Source organism: Necator americanus, chromosome I (genome assembly GCF_031761385.1).
Source record: "Necator americanus strain Aroian chromosome I, whole genome shotgun sequence".
NCBI lineage: Eukaryota > Metazoa > Nematoda > Chromadorea > Rhabditida > Ancylostomatidae > Necator > Necator americanus.
The window spans coordinates 9,579,706-9,607,606 of record NC_087371.1 but is presented as its reverse complement, the minus strand read 5'-3'; the positions used below and the strand labels follow the sequence as shown (position 1 = coordinate 9,607,606).

At 39.4% G+C, this 27,901-nt stretch overlaps 2 protein-coding genes across 3 annotated transcripts; one reads left to right on the top strand and one right to left on the bottom strand.

Annotated features, from left to right (window-relative positions):
- Window positions 1-49: 49 nt before the first annotated feature.
- RB195_004993 (uncharacterized protein) lies at window positions 50-27,426 on the top strand (the record flags this gene model as incomplete). Of its 2 annotated transcripts, none has more annotated exons than XM_064177253.1 (9): window positions 50-111; window positions 16,124-16,208; window positions 16,491-16,631; window positions 20,284-20,500; window positions 21,122-21,289; window positions 26,668-26,766; window positions 26,834-26,954; window positions 27,028-27,190; window positions 27,307-27,426. In XM_064177253.1, 9 exons carry the CDS (start codon window positions 50-52, stop codon window positions 27,424-27,426), a joined length of 1,176 nt encoding a protein of 391 aa, XP_064034377.1. The 2 variants fall into 2 exon arrangements, with proteins under 2 accessions (XP_064034377.1, XP_064034378.1); XM_064177252.1 differs by lacking the exon at window positions 50-111 and adding an exon at window positions 4,123-4,229.
- On the bottom strand, window positions 3,444-3,779 carry RB195_004994 (uncharacterized protein; the record flags this gene model as incomplete). Its single annotated transcript, XM_064177254.1, has 1 exon — window positions 3,444-3,779. The coding sequence occupies one exon, from the start codon at window positions 3,777-3,779 to the stop codon at window positions 3,444-3,446; it is 336 nt and encodes a 111-aa protein (XP_064034379.1).
- Window positions 27,427-27,901: the final 475 nt, after the last annotated feature.

Genomic DNA, 27,901 nt, shown 5'->3' with positions numbered 1-27,901 from the left:
ATGCTCCGACATTCTGTCGATCGCGAAAGACACGAATCAGCGATCCTGTATGTCATTTTGTTGGATTTGTGCTGGATACTTTCTGTATTGTGGATCTTCACTCGAACAACGGCAAGTCTCAACCTTTAGCAATGTTTTTTCTTTTCTTTTTTTCTGATTTCGCTTCTTTTTCGTTCTAAGATGTTGTTTGATGTTCACTTTTTTTGCTTTACGAATATGAAAGGCAGGCTGGAAATTGTATGCTTCGCGTCTGTGAACGAGTGTTTCTTTTTATTTCTTTATTTTGACGAACACTCAATGGAAATCCAGTGGATTTTCATTTTTTCGAAAAATTGTTCTCAAGATGATGTTGCAAATTCGAAGCATTGTAGCTTGGTTGATGAACGTGTACATTTCCTACGTCAAGCAGAACTCAATGCACGTAATTTGAGAGATCCCTTAATAATTTTCCCAGGCTAATCTGTTTTTCAAAGGGAATTTCCAGCGTTGTTTTCAGCTTACAAACGTTCTGCTCTCTTTTCAGGCTAGCCTCCAAAGTACATATTAATTAAGTGAAGGTTGCTTATTTGGGACTATTAGCATTGATTAAACCAGCAAAAATACAGCAGTTTTTCATCAGGTGGCACTCATAGAAACCTTCATCGCCGCTAATTAGCATAATTAGATGGCAATTCTCAATAGCTTTTTACGGAACTCTTCCTTCTATTTGATTTTATTCGTTTTCCAGGCTTCTTAATTGCTTACACTTTCGCTTTTCGATGACAGAAGTATTGGAGTAGATGAGCTGTGAATTTATGTTATAATTTGGGAATTCCCACCCAAGTTTTTTTTTTCTCCGTCTCTTTATATAATTACATATTGATCCTAATTTCTATATCGCTACATGAAATTTGATATGAAATCAAATCAATAGAAGGGTAGGAATTCTCCATCACTCCTATGTGTGCCCCTTGTCTTTTACGTCCTAACCATACAGATTAAAATGTGGATTGTTAAATGATGATTAAATGTGAAATTCATTTAATTGTCCAAGTGAATTTTTGATGATCTTGCTGACAGAATATTATTAAATAACGTAAATGACGTTGGCAGCGAACTAAAGTAAGCATGTAATTTCCGCATGATCAGTGGAAATAATCCGCAACGTTAATGATTAGGTAATTAAGCTTTCTAAGACATTGGCGCCGAACACCAGAAATCCATTTCCAAGAAGTTTTTATTGATTACAACCAATCGCGTTTCAGTTTTACAGAATAGGACGACTGTAAAATAAATAGAAACCTTTCGTCACGCAAACATCATTAGCAGGAAAATGTCTTCTTACAAGAGGATTTATGGGATTCTAAAAAGTCTGGAGGATTGCGCCAGTTGTGTTGTGATCCCTTCGCAATTTTTGCCTTTATTTATAGAAATGGTAGGGAGGCGAACAGGTTTTATTGGTTGCATAAGAAAACGGTAGGAGAAGAGAACGTGCAGTTGCTCGTAATTGCGCAAAAAATTCGTCTGTTACGAGGATGTTGGATTATTTATGGTTCTATTTGAGGTATAAGTATAATTTGTTTTTTGTTCATTTAATCAATGACAGTTTCCAAGGTTTAGCTGATTAATTTTCCTTATGTCAATATCACTGAAGTCACTACGGTATTGCAAATTGAAATTTGTGGTGAACTGAACGGTAGAAAAAGCGGTGGTTATTTGACATGCAGCAACCTACTGTAGGTGAATTTCATAGAAACGATGTAATAGAACATGTGGAGTCTCGAAAAAAAAAACTGAGGAGGTAGTGAGAATGAAAACAGGAAGTCCCTGCTAAAATTATTAGTTCGTACATGCTGCTAATTTTTACAGTACATCTTATTAATGCTGCATGAATTTTTGTGAAAAATTTCGCAACCGACCTTTAAAACTATGTTCTTACACTTTTTTTCGGGCTTCGTGGGTTTTTTTAGATGTTTAAATAATCATAGATTTCGCTGTAATATTGATAGTAATGACTAGCGAGCGATATTTACTAATCTTTTTTTTCTCCCTTTCCTTCTTACGTTCGCTTCCTTCCTCGTTTCTCCTTATGCTAATATTTCTACTGAAGCAATATCAATGTACAAAAAAACATTTTCCCTTTGAAACAAGATATTTGCTGGGATATTTCTCTCGTCGGGAGATCATCTTGCTCTTGATATTCATAGGAGCTTCAAGATCCTGGTCGATCTTGTATTGGATGTTCTCACATGTTCTCGAAGGAGACATCTATGACCAGGGCTTTTGGTATGCATATGTTTGTGCGTAGTAAACCATAATTCGCGATAGAAAGGCGGAAGGATCATAAAAGAGCTCATGTTCATATCTTAGTTTAAAGTATGATTCATGTGATTAATTGTAGAAGAAAATATCCGACAGTTGTCCCTCATGACTTTGCTTGCACACTGTCCTCTTCTTTTTTAACAAAACTTTCAATTAATTGCGCCCCAGTTTTGCACACGTCAAATCTCCGCTTTTAGCTTAAAAATTGCATGTGATTTGTCGGGACGACGACTAACTTCCACCCCCATATACACAAAAAAGTCACATGACGGTGAGTTTTCTTATTTTAATTTACCTTAGCGCAGCTACATATGTTAATGGTTGTTGCCACAAAGAAGCTGCATGAAGCTCGTCAAACCAGATTTTCTTCAAAAGATCCCTTATGTTTCCATGTTTTTCCCCTTTTTTAACTTTTCTAAAGCTACATATGGATCTCACTTTGGAATTCTAACTGGTTAGCCAGTATGCCTGTACTAACTACTATCCTCTACTTGTCACCATATAATTGCTGTTGTTTAGTTCGACAAACAATCTAGGTCCGAATAATTATTGCTCTAAAATTCAATCGACTCAATCAACTTCAACTGTTATTTGTAAGTGGATTTCTTCATTTGCATTGTTTATACGAAAACGAAGATTTTATGAAGTATGCAAATGTACAAAAAGTGGAGATATCTGGATAGCAATCTATTTTCTGGATCGCTCGTATACAAGGGTCATGGGCTTGCGAGTGGTTAAGCTTTGCTGAGTGGGATTTCGCCTTAATTGTTCTATTTAATTCTTGCCTCATTTTCGGTTTGTTTCTGTCTTTTTACTTTTTTTCCTTGGCTGCAGCATGAACGTGCTCGTTTAAATGCGATTCATGCATTTCTCAATAATAATCACGGTGCACTTATGACGTTTGGGAGCACCTCCCTCATCGCCCCCATTATGTCCCGGCACACCTCATTGCTCACTCCTGATTTTCAGTTCTAGCTTGCATGGCCATTTGCGGCTTGTTTTATAGACATTTGGATCTTTAAATTAAGGAAAAAGAAATATAACGGTGAATTGCTACTAGCAATTCACTGTACACTCATAAACTTTCATCATTAATGGTTATTTCATTTCTTGTGGCTGCAACTGAGTTAAGAAGATAGAATCTAAGAAACAAATAACCTTACGATCTTTTTAGTGTGCGTAGTATTCCGTGAAGCCCAGTAGTCTATTTTAGCCGCACTAATTAGCAGACTTTTTGTGGCAGATTGCCTATAGTCGACTGGAGGCGACATTGCTGACAGCTGAATGCGATCATCGTCGTCGTCGACGACGACGTCGCCGCTGCGGTCACTTCGGAGGCACACATACACACACATCGATCGTTGACCCTCGGCTGGCCACGCCCTCTCCCTCGAAGCTGCCGGCGTCGACTGTGGGAGAACGAGCGGTTGCCGACGCTCTGCTGTCGCTACTGCTCCAGTTCCCGCTGCTGCTACCATCGCCTGAGGGCATTTCACATAACGTCACAACAACACATGAACTTCAGACAGCTGGTCGCCGCGATAAGCTCGGTACCGATCGATTGATCGTGTCCGCGTTAGCTGCTCATTGCTCATGATACTCGTTCATCTTGTCCGTCATTCATCGCGACTGTCGCTGTTTTATCGTTGCATTTCGTGTCTCATTCGTATGTCGTGCAATGTTTTGATGATTTTTTACGCAGACAACACAACACGCTAGTAGCGCGCGGCGGTGTGAGGCGACGAGCGTTGCTGGTGTGCTGCTGCTGCTGAGGCGGGACAAGGCAGACCGTCGCTAGTAGCACGAGCGGCAAGATATGCGATGGACTGTGGTCTGTGGTGCGTGTTCAGCGAACGTCGAAGGCACGTCGAACGACTCTGGCGCCGGCGTCTTCTCGTCACCAGCGACGAACGCCGGGCTCGTCGCAGGTCCATATCGTTTTCAGCGATGTTTTTACCGCTTTCTTCGCATCGATTTTGCATTATTCGAAGGTCAGAACAACTGCCAGAGGTCGTATAATAGCGTGGAGAAAATAGTCTTTATATATTCCTATTAAATTTACGTTTCCAGTTTGAACCAGTTTCTCTTCTTCCCCTAGAAGATTTTTTCTTTCCGTTAGTTTTTCGTCTTTTTTTCTTGCATAATTGCACTCACTATTTTTGTCATATTCTGTGGGGAATTTTCATCCTTCACTGTCACTCGTTCATTCCAGATCCCTCTCTTCCGCGTCTGAAGACGCAATATCAGGATTATTTCTAGTTTTTGTCGACTTTTTACAGTTGCGACAAAGCTGTTATTCCGTACTTAGACTTGGATATTGTAGATTTACAGCACTTAGGTTCCACTGGTTTTATCCCCGTACGTTGAATTTTGGGAAAACAAGAGTTTTTCCCTAATTTTTTTCTATTTAACAATTGTTGCGTGTTGCGTCTAGCACTGGTACTGAACGGATCACAAAACAGTAGAAATCCTTGTGAACAGGCCTGCCTAACTGACTGTGACTATACATATTAATAATTTGATATACGTAACGTCTTCACTAATCACCAAAACCGCACGGATTTTCTTAAACAAACATCCTACCGTACCTACAAGTACCAAAGATATAAAGACAAGAGGAAACCATGCTCTCAATTCTTCATCATTATGGAAACTGGCGTTTTTTAGTTGTATTCTGTGAAGTTGTGGCCTCAGTTTGCAATTTTAATAACTTGATTCTTCTGGTATTTTCGATGCGCATCTGCATCATGGGTTTTGACAGCGTTAGAGTTATTTCGAAAAGGAGCTTGTTTTGTTTCTAACGAACTTTCTGGAACAGTTGATTTTCGTTTGTTAGTGGCGCTAATTGCAAGCTTGTGGCCCACAAAAACACCGTATGTCCGACAAAACGTCTACATACTGGTGAAGTTCGTCGTAATAGTTCTTGTATACGGCTTCGCTGGAACTGAATTAATGAGAATTTCATTATGTTTTATTGTTTTCTTTTTCTTGAAAACTACACTAGAATTATTGTAGAATTGATTTCTAGTTGTGGTTTGTGGGGTAATTGCAGAAGTAGCTGTTCATTAATTGTTACAGAATAATGGCTGATGTGATTTTGCGAAAAAAACGATTCCGGAGTGTATCGACCCGGATAGTAGCTTCGACGGGATAGAAATTGCGTTGGATGTGTTGCTGGGAATTTCCGCCAAATTCTCTTAAATTAAACATTTCGGCAATGAAGAATTCGTGAGCATAAATTTTCTCCCAGAAAATTTTCACAGTTTTCATATCTCCACTTCATGCAGACATTGTCGGGATCGATGCACAAAATTGTGCTTTTTTTGTCCAATTGCACAAGAAGCAAAAACAGCAATACGTTAATGGAGGAGTGCAGCTGTGCAATTTTCGTGCCTACTGCTTGTTAATTTGAAATCTAGCTTTGTTTTCGCTGAGGATGAATTTTTTTATAGAGCACTACACAACACGTGACTTACAGTAGGAACGGAAGTGTTTTGAACAAGTTGTACCATACAATTTAGAGTTTTTTTTTTAGCAGATAGCGAATGTTTGAACAGATTGTTTTACTGCAATATGTACTTTTCAGCGAACTCTGATGTTAGAAAGGGAATTCAGCGCCAGTTTTGTTGTTTCTGGTGTAATTTCAGAAAGTGCTTGAGCGATATTCCATAGCCTTATGTGAAACTCAATCCACGTTCTTTTTTTTTTGCGCATCGATACTGCGCGTTACGAAAACTGATGGGACGCGCAAATCCCTTTTAGCCAGTTTGTACCTGCATGCACATTTGCGTATATGGAATTCTTGTGCAATTACACCATAAATATTACCCGTTTGCTTTACAGTGCTCTCATATAATTCTGTCAACGGCTATAGTTCTGTTTCTTTATTTTTTATTATTGTTACGATGATTTTTCTCTCTGCCATGGAACAATCGTGCGCTCTAACGAAGAAATTTGTACGGTTACAGGAACAATTTCTCTAACGCAGTGCAATATTTCGTTTATACATGTTAAATACAATGCCATGATACAAAATTAGCTTCCAGAACAGTCCCTTACGATCGAATATTCGTATGAAAATGCTCAGCGAACACTTTTTCACGTCCTACTGTGATTTTTCTCACATACTCCACAGACGGAAGTTTTTCCACCGTACTTCCATTGAAGTTTTTATTTCATTTTATTTTTATTTCAAGTTTCAGTGTTTTACGCCAAAAAACACCATTTTTTAGAACGAATTTCTGCTAAATTTTACAATCTTAATTTTTTTTTGCCGATCATACTCTATACATCAACCACTTACATTCTGTCGCACCGAATCAGTGTTATCTATCTCCTTTTTTTTCAAAGAAATCTCCAACTGCTGTGGAATCTCATAGATAGCAGCGTTTTCTCTTCCATGTCAAACCGTGTTGCAGCTGCCGTTTTGCCATTGCGTACGTGATTACAGATCCTTTAAAGATTTTATTTGTGATTTGTCGGTGCCAAATGTTGCACTACTTCGATATACATTTGATTTTTCATCTCTGAGCTAAAGCTTAGGTAATGCACATCTTCTAACTATGCTCCATTATTTTAATTACCATTAATGTGAGAAAAGTTATAACGGTTATTTCCTGACGTACGGGTTTTTTTGTGTTTTCCACCTGCTCGCTGTCGGTTGAATAAAATAAGGAAGAATTGGTCTTTGATCACGATCACGCCGCTGCCAATACTGTCACAGATCCAGTGACTCAAACACAATCATTTTTGTTGCTTGCACAATCACCTTCAATCATTCTTCGTCCGAAGATCGAGATTGTAAAGCTTACGAAGAACCGCTAACCTACATCTGGAGACTAGTTCTCGCGTATGCATCTGGTCTAACAGTTTTTTTTCCTCGCATTCCACACCACCTCCCACTCTCTGTTTATCGCACCATTATCGTCGAACTTTCGTTGTTTAAAATCTAGACATGTGGTGTTTCTGATTTTATGGTTAGCGCGCAAGAATTATCGATTCAGACTTTGGTGAGGATTAGTAGGCGTTAGAATGTGTGAACATAATGTGCTGTTACGGACTTGCCAGCGACTAATACTCAGCTTTCATTGAAGGCGTTTCATTGCAAAAATCTGTTCCTTGACCACGAACAGACCGCTGGTCAATAAGTTCGCTTTTCTTCTTGATCAGAATCGGATGTTACTTTTTTTTTTACGAAGAATTTAGAACTGTTTTGTGGTATTGGAGGTGCACAAGTATAGGTTTTACCTAGAAGCATTGTAGAATATGAAAGGAAGATATTTGATTTATTTTGTCTTTTTGCTTGCAGAAAAACCGCAGAAATTATCCTATTTTTCTATAAGATTGAGCTGGAATAGGAAGTATCACTTATTTGAGGCGAAAAAAAAGCTAAAAACGCTTTTTTTCGGTTTTTTGGGAGTTAGACATCGATGAACGCGAACGAATGCAACGCATTTCACTCATGTTCGAGAGATGTATTTAAAAAAAAAAAAACTCTACATTTGCTTTGGACTCATATGACATGCACTTTTTTCAAGTTTGACGCCCACCTAAGTACCTTCCCAGAAATTATGAGAAAAAAGAAACACACAAAAAAAAATGAATTGAAAGATAACTTTGTTTACGGGTAATTTATGTGCCGAAGAGTTGATATCAATAAGAAGGGAATATTGAATTTGCGGACAACGACTATTCTGCAAATGTGCGTCAAATGTAGAGTTGAAGTCAAGTTGAAGTTTGAATTGAATTTAAAAGTTGAATTTAAAAGAAATCTGGCAAAAAATAGTACTACATGAATGCGTATGGATTTGTTGGTATTAGGTCGATACGATTTGAAATCCCAGTGGATCCTAATCACGAATTATTGACTAATGAACTGCCGTAAACCTCTTTTTAAGATTGGATCCGGTACTCCGTGGGATACGTTTACGTAGAGATGCAGGACATGGGTAGATTTATTGAAATATTTGGCTTTTGCTCAGCAAGGCTATAATTTTACGAATTCCTTGAATTTTTCAATTTTATGGACGTGTTTGATGTTGATTGTACGCTGAAAATTTAACCATTCTGAGGTGCTCGGGTAAAAATTGGGAATAGATGGAAAGGTCGAGGAATCTGCACGTGCACAAACTCTGCTGGTATGGTAGTTACAGAGCTTACAGTTATTTTTGGAGTTCCTAACAAAAGAGAAAGCCAGTGTAATTTCTTCGATTTGCACCGAATTATTCAGTATTTTTCTTGAAATTTCCCATTCAGCCTATAATAAGCAGCATCTTGTTGTTATTTGTGCACATATTTTCGGCACACTGCGTGGATGGCAGTTTAGAGTCCCGGAATCAGGATCCACTTGCGGCTACGATTTATATGTCCACAGGGAGCTTAACTGACGTGGGTTTCCTCCCGATGGCCCTCAAAGCCACGGAGGCCGTCACCGACCCATCCGTTGTTGGTTAGCGGAAGAATTAGTTGCAGCAGACCTCCGACAAAGAATCGATCTTTGGCTGGCGACCAAGACCTCTTTACATGAACTTCGAGCATAGTTTAGTATGATTTGTATGGACCCGCATCTGGATGTGGGGCCAGTCTCATCGCGATGCGATTACCTCATCATTGGAGCGGAAGGTGCCTTCCGATGAGTTGTTGTGATTGTTGGCGGCAAAGGTGGTTATCGATGGTTGCTAACAATTGCATTCATGAATTCGTGGAATGCCGAAATTTCAGAAAATTTCCAAACGAATACCTTGTTTTATTTCTACTCTTCCCAGAATAAGATTATCGGGGTTGGAACGAATTGGAAAATCTTTTTTCCTAGCACTGTTTCGGAAGAAAAGTAAGAGAGCATCGATACCCATATTTCATTCCAAATGGCCTTTTTTTTAAAGGATATCGGCACTATGTACACGCTAATGTTTTTTTCTAAAGTTTTTTCATGCGCTGAGAATCTAGAGACGACCTCTACCTGCAGTCATGGTTCAAATTTTAAAAATAGAATGTCAAAGTCATCTCCTTCCCCCATGGCACCGACTTGACGGAAGGGCATTCCACGAAGGCCCATCTATCATCCGAAAGCAACATTATGAAAATCTATACTCTGGAAAGATATATAAACAATGTGAGTAGTTAATGATTAACCATTTCACAGGTTAGATGGATAGGTCTCACTCGCTCTTTTTATCCTTAATTCTACTTTTTTTTAATGCTTAAACTGCTGAACTTTTTTCTTCTGTCTTTTTTCCTCCTGAGAGGACTGAGAGTCTAATATAATGCATACTTTTGCCATTCATTAACGTGCGTTCTTTATTCACTGAAAATTCCTCCTAAAATACTAACATGTAGTTACGTTGGTTCCACTTTTTAACTGCGTAAGTACTGCTCTCCTGTTCCAGTAGTTTTTACTCCAACTTTTTTGGTCGAAGTCCTTTTCGAATGTAATTTTCTTCATCCGCTGCTGAATGACAAGGAAATATTACCTTTTTTGTGCAATCTATAGAATCCCATATCCTATTTCCATATCCATATGGTAGAAATTGCAAGAATTTGATTTGCATTCCACACAAAATTGCAAATAATATGGCATGATTTCTTCTTTTCAACGCTAACCTCCTGTTCCAGTGTTATTATACCGGTGTTGTTACGAAAAGTGACTAAAAATTCATGTAGAATGTGCAGAAGTCGGTTTTTTGCCAGTATGAAGAAAAATTTCAGAATTTTCAAAAATGTTTTTCAAGTCATATAACTCTTCGTTGAATGAACTGTAAATGACTACCTGCTTGTTCAAAAACTTGAGAATTATTACTAGTTTTTGTTTCTAATCCAATTCCAAATTCTTAGATTAGATTTTTATAGAATTTTGGTTAAATTTTCGAAATCACCTAAAGTTTTTTTCAGTGTTCTTCTCTTTTCGTGTTTCTCTTTTTTTAAAAAAAACATTTCTGCATGTTTTTTGACGGTAATGGTTAGTTACTGATTTTTAAGGAATAGCATCATGGATGTCGGTGAAGGTAAGCTCCATTATTATCAAATTTTAACAAACAGCTTCGCAAAAGATGCATACTGTGCATTTACTGTACTGTAGAATTACTGTAGAATTTTCCGTAAGGTCCCGTGACTGTGTATCTATGTTTCAAATGGGCATAACTACACATGTGACCTGATCTAGCTTTGCGGAAAATTCTGTGACGGACTCACACTCTTGCCAACCTACCATACTATGTGCTTACCAGCTGCGAAACGCGTTGGAAAAAAAATTGAAAAAACTTCCTGCTCTAGCTCAACCATTGGAGCCTCTACGAGGCTCCGAATTTTTTATCCGCATAACCCTGACAGTTTTAAGCCCAGTCCAGGATTCAGTGGCTAGCCCAAAGCTCCAGTTACGTTTTTTTTTGACTTTTGTCTTGGACGCTTTGTAGATGGTAAGTGACTATGGTGAACGGATAGAAATTGTGGGTCCTTCACCGATTCTTCTACGGTACGCTTCCATCCTTCATGAAACTACTTTCCGCTTTTGCTCGTGCAATGAGCGGAAAGAAACGTTTGCAATTCGGGTACAGTGAAATACAAATGAACAAATTCCGCCGAAATTGTTCCCGCTAGCATCATTCATGATCATTTGTTGAACATATTCATCGTTATTAAATTTTCCTACTGATGGTTGTTCTGTGTGGAAGAATCGACCAGGAACGAGGTTTCCTTCATACGCAACGTTGAACTTGTGGACTATTTTGGTGCTCTGCAGTGTTAACAATAGCCGAAGAAGGTCTTGTCCACGCTTTGTTGCACTTGAAGGAAAGCCGGACCGGACTGCTGCCAGCTTTCACAATTCCATTTAGGCGACTATTGTCTGAAGGCTTATCGCAGCGCCTTTGTAATGTCGCTAAATGGCCACCAACTCCAGCGTTACGCTCCCCATAAAAGCCGTCCATGAATATTGATTTCTGACAAAAGTGTTTTCGCTTTCCATCGTACTCTAGTTGCAGAAAAATGTTTGTGCACATGAAAGTGTGCAATTGCAAAAGGTTCCCGAACGAATCCGATGCGGTAGAAAATTGAGAATTTCCCTTTTGACTGCGCAGTTTTTGCAAAATGGATGCAGAACGAGGAAAAGCAGCCATTAGTTTGAAAATAGCTGTTATTTCGAAGTTCGTCAAGAAAATAATATGGAATTCGATGGGAGATGTTGTGGAGCAAATAATGTTGAAAATGCGAAAGAACAGGCAATATAACCTTACGAACCAAATTAAGTAGATGTTCTTAAGATTGACCACGTTTAGAATGAAGGAAATAAAAATCACCGTTCGATATAACACATACCCACCTGCATCATGTTTATACTTACGCATTCTTCTCCACTGCAAATCAATACGCATAAAAAGTGCGTCGCAGCATATTTTGCGTGGAAAGCGAAAAAGTGTCACAAAACCCGTGAAGCTGACTATGAAATCTATATAACCCGAATTGATCGATATAGAATTGATATCATAGTACTTCCAGTGGTATTTCGTAATGTTGTTGCAGACTACGGTATCTCGGAAACTTCGCATCTGCACAAGTTTCAGACATTTCTGGATTTTCTAACTAAGTTGCTAGTTTTACTTCTCGTAGTGCATCAACATGGCCCTGTATCTTGGCGGTTTCTGGAAGAGTAGGCTAAAAGCTGAGAACACAGAGAAATAAAGAGAGGCCGACTATATGTCTGTTTGCATAATTCACACGGCCAATTAGTGGGCGTGGGAAAATGTGTGAGTCCATTGACTGCTATTTCCTACCAGGCTGATCCAATAAGCAAGTGAATTTCAGTTCGGTGATGTCATTGGTTTTAGCAGCAGTCACCTATGATTTCTATTTCTTTAATGAAAAGAAAATGAGCCTATTTTACAAAACCAATTTCAAAATTGATTTCCTTATCCAAACTGGCCAGGTCCCTTCAAACAAGTAAATTATTTAGGATGCTAAAATGGTCCTTTTTTGAGCTACGGTAATAGATAACCCTACAAGGTTTTTTTTCGGCTTCCAGTGCTTCCCGAGTGCAAATTAATTCAGCTCCTCAGTGAATGCGTGCACTGCCCCCTCTCCACAGAGTGCGACGAATCCCTCGGAGCTTTTTTTCTTCTTGTTTTTCATAGTTTTTCTCTCTTTTTTGCATAAAAGTGGATGAATAGGATTACATGCTCTTAGCAAAATTTTTTTCCATCTAGTTCCGTCGTTTGTTTTGCTCCTGGGACGCCTCTAAGATCGTAGGACTTAGATTACAGGGGGATTTATTTCGTTTCTTATTTCTTTGCTGTAATTGTGCATGAATAACATCTTTCACGGCTTTCTGAGAAGGTTTTTCAGTCATTCATAAGAAATCCCCTTTTTTATGCGTTCCGTAGCTTCATCTGATGTCAGAAAATCTCAAGGTCATCATTCCCTGCGAATTGGATTTCTGAATCACTTTTCGTTGAATCGTGCATACTTAACGTTTTTCCAAGATGGATTTCGGGATCGAACTACGCCTACATTTGCAAAGAACGCTAAACATTAACAGTTACACGAAGAAATTGAAAAGAACTGCAACCGCTACGAAACAAAACCTCTCGTTCGTAACGAAACAAAGGTAAAACTAATGGAAAATGGCTTTTCTGGGAGTATTTAATTCTATTCATGGACTATTACCCCATAAAAGAATGAAAAACCATGGAAAAAAAGAAAAAAGAGCTCCGAGGATCTTGTCGAGAGGGTTCGTGCTCACCTTCACCCAGAACGTTTTACGCCGACTGCATTGCTCAGGGCGCAAGACTAGTGCGTTCCGGCTCTGTTCCCAGCTGTCGACGTGAACGACTGGAATGGAGATCGCATGAGTATCGCACAAGCAACAGTATTTCCGTAGACCCACAAAGCAAAGAAGAAAGTCTTGAGCTGTGTTCTACACTCTTTCTGGGTATATCTCAAGAAAAATTGGCTCGTGTTTTCCGTGCAGTCTTTTAGTGCTAAAACCCAACCATGTCGCTAAAACATTCCAAGCACTAGATATTTCTGGCATTTATTTCTAACTCCTTTCGCATGGCAAAATTCGAACTTTAAACTCAGTCACAAATACGAACCTAAAAAGCTATGAGCTACCCATTGTTCAGCGCAACCACGATTGTTGACGTTCGCGTGTTCAAGTGCAAATTCGATCGCAAGACATCCATTCGAGAGTTTTATTGCAGTTGTTATGCGCTTCGGTACGACACCGCTTCAACGAAGCCGAAAAGGCATCGTCGAAAGCGGATTCGTTCATCTTTATTCATTTTAAGTGGACGATAGTTGGAATCAGCTCGCTTCGCTGATTCAACACCCCCAACGCACAATATCGTCTAATGCCGACTAGCTACACTGCCGTATACATGTTTACTGCGGCAGAAGCAGCCGAATGGCACTACCACAAAACGATACGGTGACGAAGGGGAGGGGTGATGAGCATGCTGGAATTCGTTAAAATCACAGAAGTGCTCAGAAACTGTGGCCGATAATTGTTTGGAAAAGAAGCAAATCCTCCTCCAGCTCCTCTCACTAGGACTGAATTCGAGCACAGTTAGTCGAACCGATCTTTTTCCTCACCCCTCTTGAGACATTCCGGGAATTTTTCGTAACAGAAAATTGCCCACTTGATAAGGCTTATCTTTTCTGGATAGCGGGGTAAATTTAGTTTACTGCTCGAATTCCACTACTAATAACGGTGGGACATTAAGGGAATGTGGGAACAATTAATTGAACGCAGCAGAAACATCCTGGATCCGTGCGAACCAAGAAAAAGTCTCAGAGTCACAGCGTTACTTCATAACTTTCGCGGCTATGTGGGGGGAGTTGACGGGCTTCTTGAATTTCGGATGTACGTAGAGTTACTTTTGGAGATTACGATTTTAGAACGAAATTCCAGTATACCGTAATATTCTGGATGGCGTGTTCCGGAATTTTGTTTTTGAAATTCTGTAAGAATATCTATTCACCAGCAGTTTTTCTGAGTTTTCCGAAATTTTCCGAAATCTGGCAAGAATGCTTATTCACCATCCACATCAAGGAAACCATTTATGCCATGAACTTCCGGAAATTTGAGAATTCTTGAGGTAATGCAATAGCTCAGCCTTGGTTCTCCTTTAATTTCTGTCAGGATACTGGTCAGAAGTCCGAGAGAAGTTCTCGCAGGTTTTGAAGAGAAAACAGCTGAAATGTCTGAAGCATTAAACCGTAACCTTCTGAGCGGCTCTGAGTTGCACCCTCTATTGGAAATGTTTTCAAATGTGAGAACCTTTTGGAAGCCAGTCTCAGCCCAGTAACTTCTCCAAATTACCAGCTGATTCTTGTAAAATTTGGAAATTTCATCAAATTTTCTAATTCTTTTAATTTTCTGAAGTATTACTTCTGGTATCAGTGTTCTCCCTTTTTTTACTGCCATATACAACAGTCGGAAATGCATGTTGCAAGACAAACTCTTTTTTATTTTTCCGCTTCCATTTTTTTTGGAACAAATATCCACTCATAGTGGTACTATTATATGAAGACAACGAAAACACTTTCGACTGGCTCGTGAGACTTCTATCACACCAAAATTAATTTTTAAGGATCTTCTTTTTGTGGATGTACTTCACAAACAGTATCGACTATTCCTCCATAGGAATTTGATTCGCCCATAGGAACGTATCTCTCTCAAACATTTTCACGACTTTTAGGTAGATGAGTTCTTAAAAAGGAGGAATTCCAAACATCCTGAAATTAGAATCACTGAGCAAGTAAACACCACTGCCTGTGTTTCTGCAACGCTCCGACACTCTCGTACTCCAAACGCTGGCCAACCTCATAAATCCTGGCCTCATTAGCTGAAGTGTGGACTGGCTGAATGAGCCGAATAATCGGAGGAAAACGATTAGTGTGTAAGCGAATAAATTTGGGGGAGGTTGGTGCCATGAGGTATTTCATGTTCGTTACACAGCACATATGAAAGCTAATTCATGATTTAAAAAAAGCTTCTGCCATCCAACATCAAATTCTGCAATTGATTTTTCTGCATATTTTCGAACGAAACAGACAAGTGGAAAAGTTGGATGTTGAAGAGTTGAAGGTCGGTATTACGGTGAACGTACTAACGTTAAGTTTTCTTAGTTTTCTTTCACAAATGAGAAAAATAATTGCACTTTACAAACAGAACAACTGTCAGTTGTCAGTTGCCCTCATTTGTAAAGCAAACTCACTTCATTCATCAATCAGTTCATCTTCCATTCACTAGAATGACCCCATCAACACATTTTTCTTCCTAATATTTTCTTCACTGGATATGCCACCATTACACTTGGTTTTTTTTTCTAGAAAATTTGGTTTTGGTTTTTCTTCTTGGAAATTTTCTTTTTCCTCTTCACTTTTCCCTATTATATCAGCGCTCACCTGAGCAGTGACTATGAGGATTTCTCCACAGTTTTTTCATTTTTTTCTTGTTACTGTCTTTACCAAATTTTTGTCTTTTATACTTAACTATATTTATGCAATTACATCTACAATGTTAATTAGTTTATTTGCTTTATTTTTCGAAATCATTCCCTTTTCTTAAAATGATTATCTTGCTGTGACAGGGCTACTGTATCTATACGTAGCTTGCGAATCTGTCTCTTGTTCTAGTTTTATTTCTTTTTCGGATAATTCAATCTCAATTTTTTTTTCAATCTCAATTCAATTTTTTAACTTTAATTTTTCAAATATGCGACCTCTGATATAGATTTCTGTCCTCCAACTCAAATAATTATTAGTAGAAAAGAAACAAATTTACCTGAAATGTTTGTCTATCTGGGTTCGTTACTCATCGTTCATTTAGGTTTCTACGGTTAATGCGCGGTTTCGACGCGGAAGACGTGGAAGTGATCCGCAAAGCCGTTGAGTCCGGTGGTGTTGACGCAAAAGTATGTTACATTGTTTGTTTGTTTTTCATAATTTCCACATTTGTACCCAAACACATATCAGCTACTATTACTAACAGTAACTGGCCAAGCTTGACGTACTTATAGAAGGTTTTTCTTAGCAATTTCTTTCTTAAATTACAATTTTTACAATTTTTACAACATCACTTTTTTTCAACGAACTAATTTGTATTTGACGGGGTAGAGTCCTTTACCTTTTTTAATTTATTTCATTTTCTTTGTTGTTTTTTTTAATCTAGAATTTCGATGGTACCGGTCTTTCAGGCGTGTGCCCCTGGTCCTCCAATGGATGAACGTCCGGATGATGACCAACCGGAGGAAGATTCCGGTTTGATTCCGCAAATTGATCGACCAATGAGTATGCCGTATTTATGCTGTAAATTATGGCGATGGAAAGACTTGCAGGTTAGAATATTTTTTGTTCTCTTCTAGAAACTTATTGTGTTTTTGTTAAAGTGTGTTTTTCTTCTATTTGTTTGCCATTTATTTTTGCTTATGTAAAACCAGTTTTCATTTTCTAATGATCTCTTATTTTCTTTCTTGACTTACAATTTTTCTTTTCAAATCTGCGAGATGAGCCCTGTGATTTGTCATCCAGCAAATTTCTCTTCGACATTTCTAGATAGTTAAGCCAACAGGATTCGTTTTCTTCAGAACTTCAAGGTTAAGCATTTCCGTGGTCAATTTCAACGTCTCTCGCAGAGGAGAGATTTTTGTGGCTGAAAAATATTCATTAGGCGAGAAGAAAAATACGTCGCATAGATATATGTGATAGAACCACCTTGTATTTCAGCCACAGCACGAACTTCTTTTTTTTTCTGAAATCTCCTTCTGATCTCCTGATCTGTTTTGTGACATACCTTATCGATTGAACGAAAAAGTATCACATTTTCCGGAGCAGCCTTTTCTTAGAGAAATTCCATATGTTTCTTGTACTTCTCTTTTGGAACAAAGCTATCGCAGCTCGAATTTGATTTCGTATATGAGCGATATTAAAACGCTGGCTCTATTGCCAGATTAGCTCAACAGCTGGCGTCGAGGGTGTCGAAGTTTTTACGATCGTTCGTCAAACATCAATGTGTCAAGTGATGTGGTGTCTCTACTGGACATTTCGGCAACACTTCTTTGTCATCCTGTAGGGAACCGTGAAAATGAGAGGAGGTGAACGGGAATGGGAAAATGTCCGATTGATTATGGCAGAATGTTTCGTGGGACTCTTTTTTTTCAGATTAGAGTTCTTTAACGGGAGTTGTTTGTTAACAGCTCTATGAAAATGCAAATTCCTACAAAATGTCAAAATGTAGCCTACCACTATAAGCTCTCCTGATAACATTTCGGACGTATTGCATTTCCTCATGCTTATATTTTTTTGAATATTTCTTTCTACATTCTAAGATGACAGGAAGCTCCTGAGTCCTTGAAATTTTAAGAACCCGCGGGCAATTGACATCAGAACTACAACATTTCTCTTCTAACTGGGACAGTTGAAAAAATATTTCACAGATAACTCGCTTAGAAACATACTTCTTTGCGTTTATTCATGAAAAATCGAAAACACTTATATTCCACGAAGGTCACAATGTTAAGGATAGCTATCGATTGGTAACATGCCGCTTACCGTTGTGGCGAAGTACGGCCGTCAACTTATGTGATAAATTTCCTGTCTTGAAGAATAAGTGAAAAAAAACGCCAATGATACCACAACCAAAAACCTGAAGAAAAAACCTGAAGAATTATTGTTATTTCTATTATATTTCTTATTATGGTGATGCTTATCGATCGATGTTGAAATTCCTTCGAGAAGAAAAATTCGGCTTTGTGGTACCAATTACCGTTTCCTCTTCCTTGAATTATTCTGCCGAGATTATTCAACTTTGCAAGTGAATTCTACTGAAGAAATTATGACCTTTTCTCTCTTTTTCTTTTTTTTTCTACTCCTATTCCTCATTAGGATTCAGCAATTGCATACCAAATAACGATCAATTATGAAAATCTCTCCAATTATTTACTTTGCATTGCTGAATGCACAACAATTGTGACATTTCCGCTTTAAAAACGTTTCTTCCTTATTAAATGATGTCTTTCCGCACCGCTACCAATTTGTACACACGTTGGAACTGTTCATCATGAAAAATACTCGATGATTTTCGGACTTTTTCTCCAGCAAATCTTAGTCTGTAGTGAGACTGATTTTTTCATTCATTCATCCACAAATTCCTCCACTCAATAGTTCTGACGTTGATTCATTCACTCGCTGAAATTACTCCTCACCCGAGGATTCCACTTGACCATTCCGAGTAGATGGAGACATTGGCGATCGACGCTAACTGTGCGTTCACGCCTGTAGCTGAAATTTCGCAGGCACAACTAACTTTTTCGGGCTAAAACTACTCCTCTTACCACGTCATGCCAATCGATACCTTTTTCATTTACATGAATGTTTGTGCTGATTCCAGTTGCATTTATCGGCCCTTAGTGAAATGCTAATCTTTTTGCAAGAACTATCAGATCAAGTTTCATGCAGTCTTGAGCTTGGCTACTAGTGATTCCTCTTTGCTGCTTCTCCTACACCTCTTTGTTTGCCGAGGAGGATCCGCTGCTTCCTGCTGCCTCAGCCAGAGATTTGTTTTTTATGCCAGTTGTCTGGCGATTGTCACCGAATCTATAGGAGCAAAATTTCAAACGCCACTCACCATCCGCTGCATGTCAGCTGAGCGATCATGGCAACACCTCCGATTGAGTGATTATCAATGCGTAGGTGCGATGAGCTCGAAAATCGTGGATTCCGCGGCGAAATTCGCCGATGAGCAAGAATAGTGGGAGAGGGAGTCAAAAAATCCCATATTATACTATGTCAGAAAAAATCAGACATTTGTAGCCTCTGTGAACTTGAGAGAAAAAAACGAATTCCCATCCATCCGTTTAAACAGCACATTTGTCATGCAAAAACATTGCGGCTATGGTGCATATTCTTTGCTTTGACGACGCTTCTTCGAAAAGTCATAAATTATTCGCCGTTTTCGAAATGGGTGATAATTTCTGTGAGCATACGACGTCGGCGGCGGTGGGAAAATGTGCTCAAATCACATTAAAAACGGAAGATTTATAATTCATCTCACAGAGACATGAAATATGACTCGGATGTTGAAGTGACGTGTTGGTGTTGGTGGTGCGATGTTGATTCCGTCAATTTTGAAATTACTGCGCTTCGGAATAAATACGAATTAGGTTGATTTTCAAATTGAGCAGGGTAGAAAAAATTTTTCGGATATAATTTTTTTTTGCATTTTGCTATAAAGTATGTGCTAACATAGCGTATAGAAAACAACATGATTGGCGACTAATTCGAACCGATACAATATAAGTTTTACATAGGTTTATTTCTATTTTTATTTTTATCCTATTTTTACATGTCAATTTCAAAAAATTGCGAATAAATTAAAATTACATTAAAAATTTTGGGGCGGTTGTAGCGCAATCGGTAAGAGGTTCCGCTGTCTGCATGATTGATAGGGGGTTCGAATCCGCCAACCCTTTCATCCCACCGAGATCGACAAATTGGTACCAGACTTCTCGGAGTGGATGAAAACACTGGCTTAACTCATCAACTCATTGTATAGGCCAGTTTTTTTTTTCGTTCGTAAACCTCAAACGATTCCGAAATGAAGTGAACGTGGTGGCGCATTCTAAGCGGATTGATTAACGCCAGACACTTTATCCTTCATCCTTATTAAAATTTTTAAGGAATTAGTTAACTAAGTAATTTAATTTTAAAGAAAATATATATATATATATATATTTAGAAGTTAATTTTATTTTTGATTATTAAATTGCGCTTAAGGAGATCGGCCTTATTTTGCACAATTATTAAATTATTATTGATTTTTTATTTTCAGCTATTTATTTCATCTCATATTTAGGTGTTTTTAAAAGAGTTCAGGTGAGCTCCTCTGAGCACACCTCAGCTAAACATCCCTGAGATCTTCGCTGTTGCTGAATTTCTCTTAATCCCAGACAGACTGGCATTCTATACGTACAACTCAGTTAAATTCTACAGGTGGATGCCGCCCTGCATCGTCTGGAAGCACTGCCATGGTGTCGATTCGGTCGGGTGACGATCAACAATGCGACAGTCTCATGCTGTAATCCATATCATTATGCGTTATGGATACGACCGGAGACGAGTAGTAGTGATGAGGATTCATTACGGGATAGTTGCCAACGTGAAGTGCCAATGGGCAACGGACATATCGCCTATAGTAGGAGTCATGTGGGTGAGTGCCGATACATACAACTTCTTTTCCTACTATTTTTCTGGTTGTCTTTTCCTTCGCTGTTTTTTTTTTCAATTTTTATCTACTCAAACGGTCTATCCCCTCTTACCTCCTACTAAAAATACGCTAATCAATGATGCCATGCCCTAAAATAACTCATTAATATATCGGGACATCAACTTCGAGTGATCCGTTCACTTCTCCAGTATAAATCACGTTTCCCATTTTCGAATGGTACGAATTGTCGCAGTACACTCACTTAACAAACATGCCGGAACTACCGCAGGAGATCTAGAATTTGCTGAAATCCCGATATGTGCTTAAAATTACGGATAAATAAAATCACTTGGATATTCAGCCGGTGGAAACACGCTATATGCCTGTTGTTAAGTCATAGGCCAGGATTTTTTTCCATCTTCATGCAGTTCCTTCCTGAAGAATGCGTGGAATTTGGATGCTAACAGCTGCTTCCTAAAGTAACACCATACGAAAACAAGCGTTCACAGAATGTTATCGGGTTTTCGTCATGGGGATTTAGCTATATTTTTGTTCGTCATGTAAATTTTGTGAATTTTTCGGACACTTTTCCCTACTTTTCTGATTTCTCCTGTTTCCTTTCAGTGACTCCTGATATCGATTTGTCATTGCATTTACCACAAGCACTGGCCGCTGATTTACCAACAAATCCACCGCCATCCGTGCCTATCACACCACCTGAACCGGATAGTTCACCTCCGGGAACTTCGACGTCATCGCCGGACCCTATCATGATACATAACCATGCTGCAGGTAGGCTACTTGCTTGTTTTCGTTCTTTTCTTCTTGTGGCGGTTTTCCTTTATTTGATTTTCTACGAGAGCCCTTGAAGTTATTCAATTTTTTAAGCTGTATCTACCCATACTGAGTTCTTTATTTAAATTTCTCAGATTTAAAAAATTGTTTAGCTTTGTCAGTAAATTTTTGACAACAAAATAATCTCAACAACTACTTTTTTGCTTGAACAGCACTTCTTTTGACTGATCCTCCAATATTAAGGATTAAATAAGCGGGTTGAGTGAATTAGCCAAGTTATGATTTAGTTTCATTCCCTTTCCTTATTAAATGGTCTCTATTTTCGTTTTATTTCTCCAACTTCTTTTTTTTCTGCAATTATTTTAATACGCTTTTCCTCGCTTCAGCTTTGTCGTCCGTTTTTTTCTAGGGTTTGCTACAAATATTCCTTCATTTTGTCCCGTCATTACTATCGTGCTGTATGGGTGACTCTGATAGCTCATTTTCAACAAGAATTCATAATTAATAGAAGAAATCTCTAAAGATCACGGTCATGAACTATATCCGAGGTATTTGTCTTTGGTTAGGATAGAAAAGGCCCGAATTACAAAAAAAAAAAAACCAATCATGAGTTTGTCCTGCTGGTTTTATTATTTTTCAGAACGAATTTTGTAGTCTGATTTTGATCAGATAGATAGATCAGATTTTTGTAGGTAGACGTTTCGGATATCTGGATATGGTCACTGTTATCGTTAGCATCAATTTTTTGATTATCATCTTTTCACTGCTGGTCGCAACGTCCTGTCAACGCGGCTTTAATTCAATGCAAATGGGTTACGAATATAATAACCCTTTTATCCCAATATATCGATTTCACTGACTGACTGATCTGGCGAGGTTCAATGAAATCGTGCCCATAAGCGGTGGGAGTGAATCGTAACTGGTTTTGACAGCATGAGACTTAATACTGTAGTTGAATTAATTAAACTTTTCATTAACTCTTAATAACAGGACATATATCTGATATATTAACTTTAATAGGGACGGTCTATTTTTCTCCTCATTTTTGCGAATTTCTCACTAAAATACTCTGGAACTACTTTTTGCGTTTTTAGTAAAGTATAAGTATAGGTGTAAAATCTCTACGGATGGTGTAAGATCTCTTACGAAGCGATTTTAAACCTTCTCAATATATAACCCACAAATAAATATGTTGTAATTCCGAAAAAGTACGTTCTTTTTTTCGCTTAAATGAATGTATGTATATGGGCTAAGTAGAATCTTCATAAAGAGATGCGATGCCATCTTGTCCGGATTTGGTGCGTAGGCACAGATCCCGTTGAGGAAATAGTAGCCCAGTTTCAAGCAGATCTTTCCAGAGACATCGAAAATCCTTCCATGCTCTGGAGACTCCTCCAAGGAAACATCGTTCAAAAAATCTTCGACTAAACGCTGATTAGCGTTCTTTAGACTTTGGCGCTTGAGCAGTGCATGTGCATCTCCTCATAACGATCCGCCAATCAGTGTTCGGTGCCGGAAACACCGCCGTGCTGTGTTTCCGTAGCAGAACAAGACGGCTGCCATTCAGAGTCGTGGTTCCTGAATTGCGAGCTTTGTATTTCAGTTCCGTTGACCTCCGCTTCCGCTTAATTCTGCGTCTCGGTGCGCTCCTCGCTCTATACGACTTCCCCGAACCACCAGAAGCAGCAGCACCGAGTTTGGCGATCCGTGATTGAGCTCCATTGTCGCCGGAGCATTGATTCCTGCTTGTCGTGCGCTCTCTCGCTTTTCACGGCTCTCGCCGCGACTCCATACATGCGCACCCACACACATCCACACCCACAAACGAGTGGAATTTCATTTTTTTGCAATGCGGCTAATCGTAGGGAGCGAGCGTAGTCGCGTAAATGAAGTTCGGCCCGGCGCATGTGATTCTGGATCAAAACAGGCTGTTTGGTCTTGAGATCGGCTGAGAAGTGAGGGTGGAGGGATCGAGACCTTGTCTCTTCAAGATGGTTAGCCATGAACGCTGCGTGGACCCTCTCGATGGTTGGCAGAGTAGGAGAGGAACTGTCCAACCATTCAAGAATCTAGTTGTTGGTTGCTATTCTAGAATTAAACTGGCAGTTTGTTATTAAAGGACTTCCTCGTAGAAAAGGTTCAAAGTTCTGAAATGATGAGGTCCGAAAAGTTCCTCGAATTTTGTTTTAAGGCAAATATGGAGAAAGGAGATATCTATCAGTGTTCAAAAAAAAAGGAAATTTAAAATTTTTTGGCTGATTCTTCTCAAAAATACTGGAAATCTCTCATCTTACTTGAGCACCTTTTTTTTTATCAAAGAACCCCAACATATTCTGTTTTCATACCTTTTCTGAAGTAAACTTTCTTAATTTGTTTTTATAGAACACCCTACCACGTTCACTCCTTTTTTTAAGTTCAGCCAACTCCTCCCAGGGCCCGCCAAGATTTTTCTTCTGGAGTTTCGTAGGATCATTCCTCTGGAGAACTTGGAGTGATCGAACATGGTATCTTTCAAAGAACATCACCATTTAATGAAACTCATACATCATATATCTAAGAAACGTGTTATTTATAAAGTAAAAATATAAAAGTAGTAGCTTAAATATAAGTTTTTGGTCGAGTCATTTTGGAGGCATCAACAGAACCTCAGTGATGATTTTTGATACGAAACTTTCAAATAAATATCTTAAACACAAGGTTAGATAAATCATGTGTTAGGTGCGTTATACGCTTCGGAGGATTTCGGAACAAGGAACGTTTCAAATAGTACGGCGAAGTTCTGTACCAGAGGTACTGCTTGGGATTTCGCTGAAAATTCGTAACGATCCAACATTTTTGCTAAGACACGAAGTCACATCCATTTTCATGCTGTTTGCCATTTTCCGTCTCTAACAATTCTAAAAGCGTATGTAATACGAGAATTCGCTTCGCTTTTTCCACGTTAGTCACGCAGTTTTTTTTCGGAGTGTGAGAAAAAGTGTGGGTGGAGCGATGCGGTGCGATTACACTTGCAAAATTACTGCGATTGATTTTTTTGTCCTCGTCTCTACTGTGATGTGGTTGAATTTCTTTTGCGCTTCGCGAATCTTTGACACGATCAGGTTTCAGAGACATTGCATCCGCTTGCACTGCCAGATGCTGCTGAGAATGCAAATCTGTAGAGAGTTCTGAGGGATTTTCCACAGCATCCGAAAGATTTTAAGTTCTTTCTTCGTTTTCTAAACAGTTCTTTACTAGAATCATTTCTCTGAATCTTTGGAGATTTCCGAGAGAAGGATTTCTTTCGATTTCACACACACTTCCATTCTAATTTCAAAAATTCTCTGAAAATCTCTGGGATTGTACTCGAATTCAGGAAGAATGTCGGCTAGTATCTGAAAGTGCGGCTGACCAATGCAACGTCGATTTCTGCACACAACTTTGTTTATACATAGCTGCATGCGCGTGTGAGTCGTCTCCTATTGAAAGCCGGTCAATTATTTGGACGAAAAATTTTTTTCGCTCCGGGATCTGCTTTTTTAGCGGACATTCCTAGCTTTACTAGGACTACACAATGTCATGCGAAAGGATGTTGCGAATGATTCTTACTTTCACACTTCTACGGTAGTGTGAAATAAAGCTGACCAGATGTACTAAATTCGCTTTGTTTTCTCTACTTAGGAGTTTCTTTTGACAACTCTTAGCAAATATTTAGAAACGCATTCAGTTCTCCTAGTAAGAATGTAACTAGGACGCGAGACCTGCGTGATAAAGTTTATATTTGGTAAATAATTGGCTAGGATTTGTTGTTTTTCCTCAATTGAGATTCTACACAATATATTTTTTCTTCAGACTATGTTCTAACGACGAAACTGTTTGACGAAAGTAAACTAGAACATGCGCAATTTACCAGGATTCAACAGTCGTGAACCATGTTTTCTGACCGACGGAGATCATGGATAAATTCTATTGCCTTACTTTTGAGTAAAAAAAAAACTTCTTCTCTTGACGCTTCATCAAAGTTAACGTAGACATCCTTTTGAGTTTCGTGATTAAGTTCTCAGGGAGAAGTTCTCAGCAATCAACTACCGAAATGGAGGTTCTTTAAGCCAGCTGATGGATGTAGTTTTTTCTGTGTGTTCAGCTGACATTCTTCACATCTTGTGAGAATTGTCTGACGTCCTTGACGGAATTGACTCGATTTGATCGGCAAACGCCAGCTGACGGCTTCCCGCACACAGAATCAGCTGAAACAAAATCTCGACCCTGTGGATGGTACGGGTTCATCTTATGGTAGCGCAAAAATACACGGTGGCGCAGGGAAACGGAAAATTTTGAAAATAGTGGTTGTACCTTTAGGTGAGGTGAGTAGACAGGTGAGGATGGCACCCTTCGGTATATAACCGCCTGCTATTTAGCAAACATGGACCAATAGATCGGTTCACAACGTGCATATCTTTGCCGATCGTTGTGGGCTCATCGCAACTGAGTCCTAAACTGCTTCAAAGGTTCCTGGGGTTCGCTGATTATGTTGGTACCCTGATGGTTTCCTTTCTGGAGCTGATCCTGTCTCCTCAAAATTCTTAACCCATGTATTGATTTCATGACAAGTTTGGGTATGACGTCTTAAGTTGTAATGACGTCGGAATTCAGGAAAGAGAGAATCAACTCTAGAAAAGAAGCCTAACGTACACAGCGAGCCCCAGAAAACTTTGAAGCAGTTCGGGATTCAATTGCAAGGAGCCCACAACGATCGGCAAGGAAATCAAATGCACGTTGCGAACCGATTCATTCATGATTAATGAATGGCAAGAAGTTGCATACTGAAGGATTCCACTCCCACGTGTCTGTCAACGCCTCAGGGCTGCAACTACTACGTTCGACATTTCTCGTTCGACTGTGCCACTCGGTATTTCCAAACGAATTCTTTGAGCGAGGTGGCAGGGAAGTGTAAAGCGAAGTTTTGGGCACTTTTTTGTAACCCAAGTGAATTTGAGGGGGGTATTCGTTTGCGGAATTAGCTGAATCAGCGCATACATGCGATAGTTGTAGCCGGTGCTCTGACCCCTTCACTTTTGGACGGCTATCAAAAAGACCCCCTTCACTTGAGGAGGGCCCGGCTTCTCCCTATCGCACCTGTGAATCAGCATACCACCGACTTCTCTGATACTCAATTCTCCCTCGCCCCACAAACACAGACGTGCACATATTTTTTGTTGTTAATTGGATTCAACGTCAAAGAAAGTCCCTGCAGTGTTTTGCAGCCATGCAGTTACGTCTTCAGTGATCCTCAAAGATTTCTCCACTTCAGCTTTGAATCTTTGAAATCGTTGCTACATTTTTCGGTTACTTTATCGTTGTTCTTTCAACGAATTCTGTAAAACCCCCGTTTCTAGCATGGGGTCGGATGTCGAGATGGGATCGAAAAGATCGGATTGGTGAGCCGCTTCAACTCACCGGAGCCTTCGCTGCTGTGGGAATTTTGTCCCAATCAGGTGAATATTTCACTGTTTAAAAAGTTACCGATTGCGAGCACAATTTTGATGAACTGCTCGTTTATAGTACACGATGCTCAGCCAGTATGTAGTGAATGGGATCTACGGAATGAAGTATCGTTCGCGTTGATACGACAATCCGAACCTATAGGATCCGATGCTCCAGAGGATGTGTGGTTATACAATAGGTCGGTAACCTTACCGAGGTGTTTTTGAACATTGCACTAAGCGTTTTCGCGGATTTCTGTTTTTTTCTTTCAGTGGAACACGCCCGTTATTCATCTGCATGGCTGCTTCGTTAACAAAACCGGACACTTTGCGACGGCTTTCACCTGGCTACTGTATCCGAGTGCATAAAGGTGAAGCTACGGCGAGTGCACCGGCTAGTGAACGAGCGGTGCATCTGCATAGGAGAATGAGTCGGGTACGTGTGAGATTTTGTCCTTACACAGGGCTTTATGCAGCTTTTTATCAATTCAAAATTTCATTCAATCAAATTTGCCAAGTTGTCCAATTAAAACTAATTAATTACAATCACAGGATCCTGCGCTATCGTATGGCAACCTGGTGATATCGGTCGGACGTGGATGGGGTCCCAACTATAGCCGGATGTACGTGACGGACATTCCATGCCGATACGAGGTGTCATTCTCGACCTAAACGGCTCGCGGGTGTTTCGTCCGCAGTCACGACCCTCCCCACTTCATTGGCTGCGGCGGACGCTGTAGGTATCGACACGCTGTCCCGACCAGAAGAGGATCATGTTGCGGGTATTATTGTCTATTGTTGATTTACGCTGAGTGCTACGTGCACGTTACGTGCGAGATCAGGTGACGTCATCATACCGATGACCTACACTAGGCTATTTCACTATAATTATAGGATCTGTGAACTAGCGCGAGCTTAGTTGTTTTATTATTATTTTTTCGATATTCGTGTCGTATGGATACGTGAGAGTTATTCTTCTCCATCATCTGGTGATAAAATGCCGTTTGCTTGGCTTTTACGAAATGCCCCCGGTTTCTTGTCAATTATCAATTGTATTTATTCCATCTACAAGTAGATCAGACGAATAGGGTCCCAGGGAAACCGTAAGGTCTGCAGTTCAGAGTTATATTATGAAATTTGAAGAATT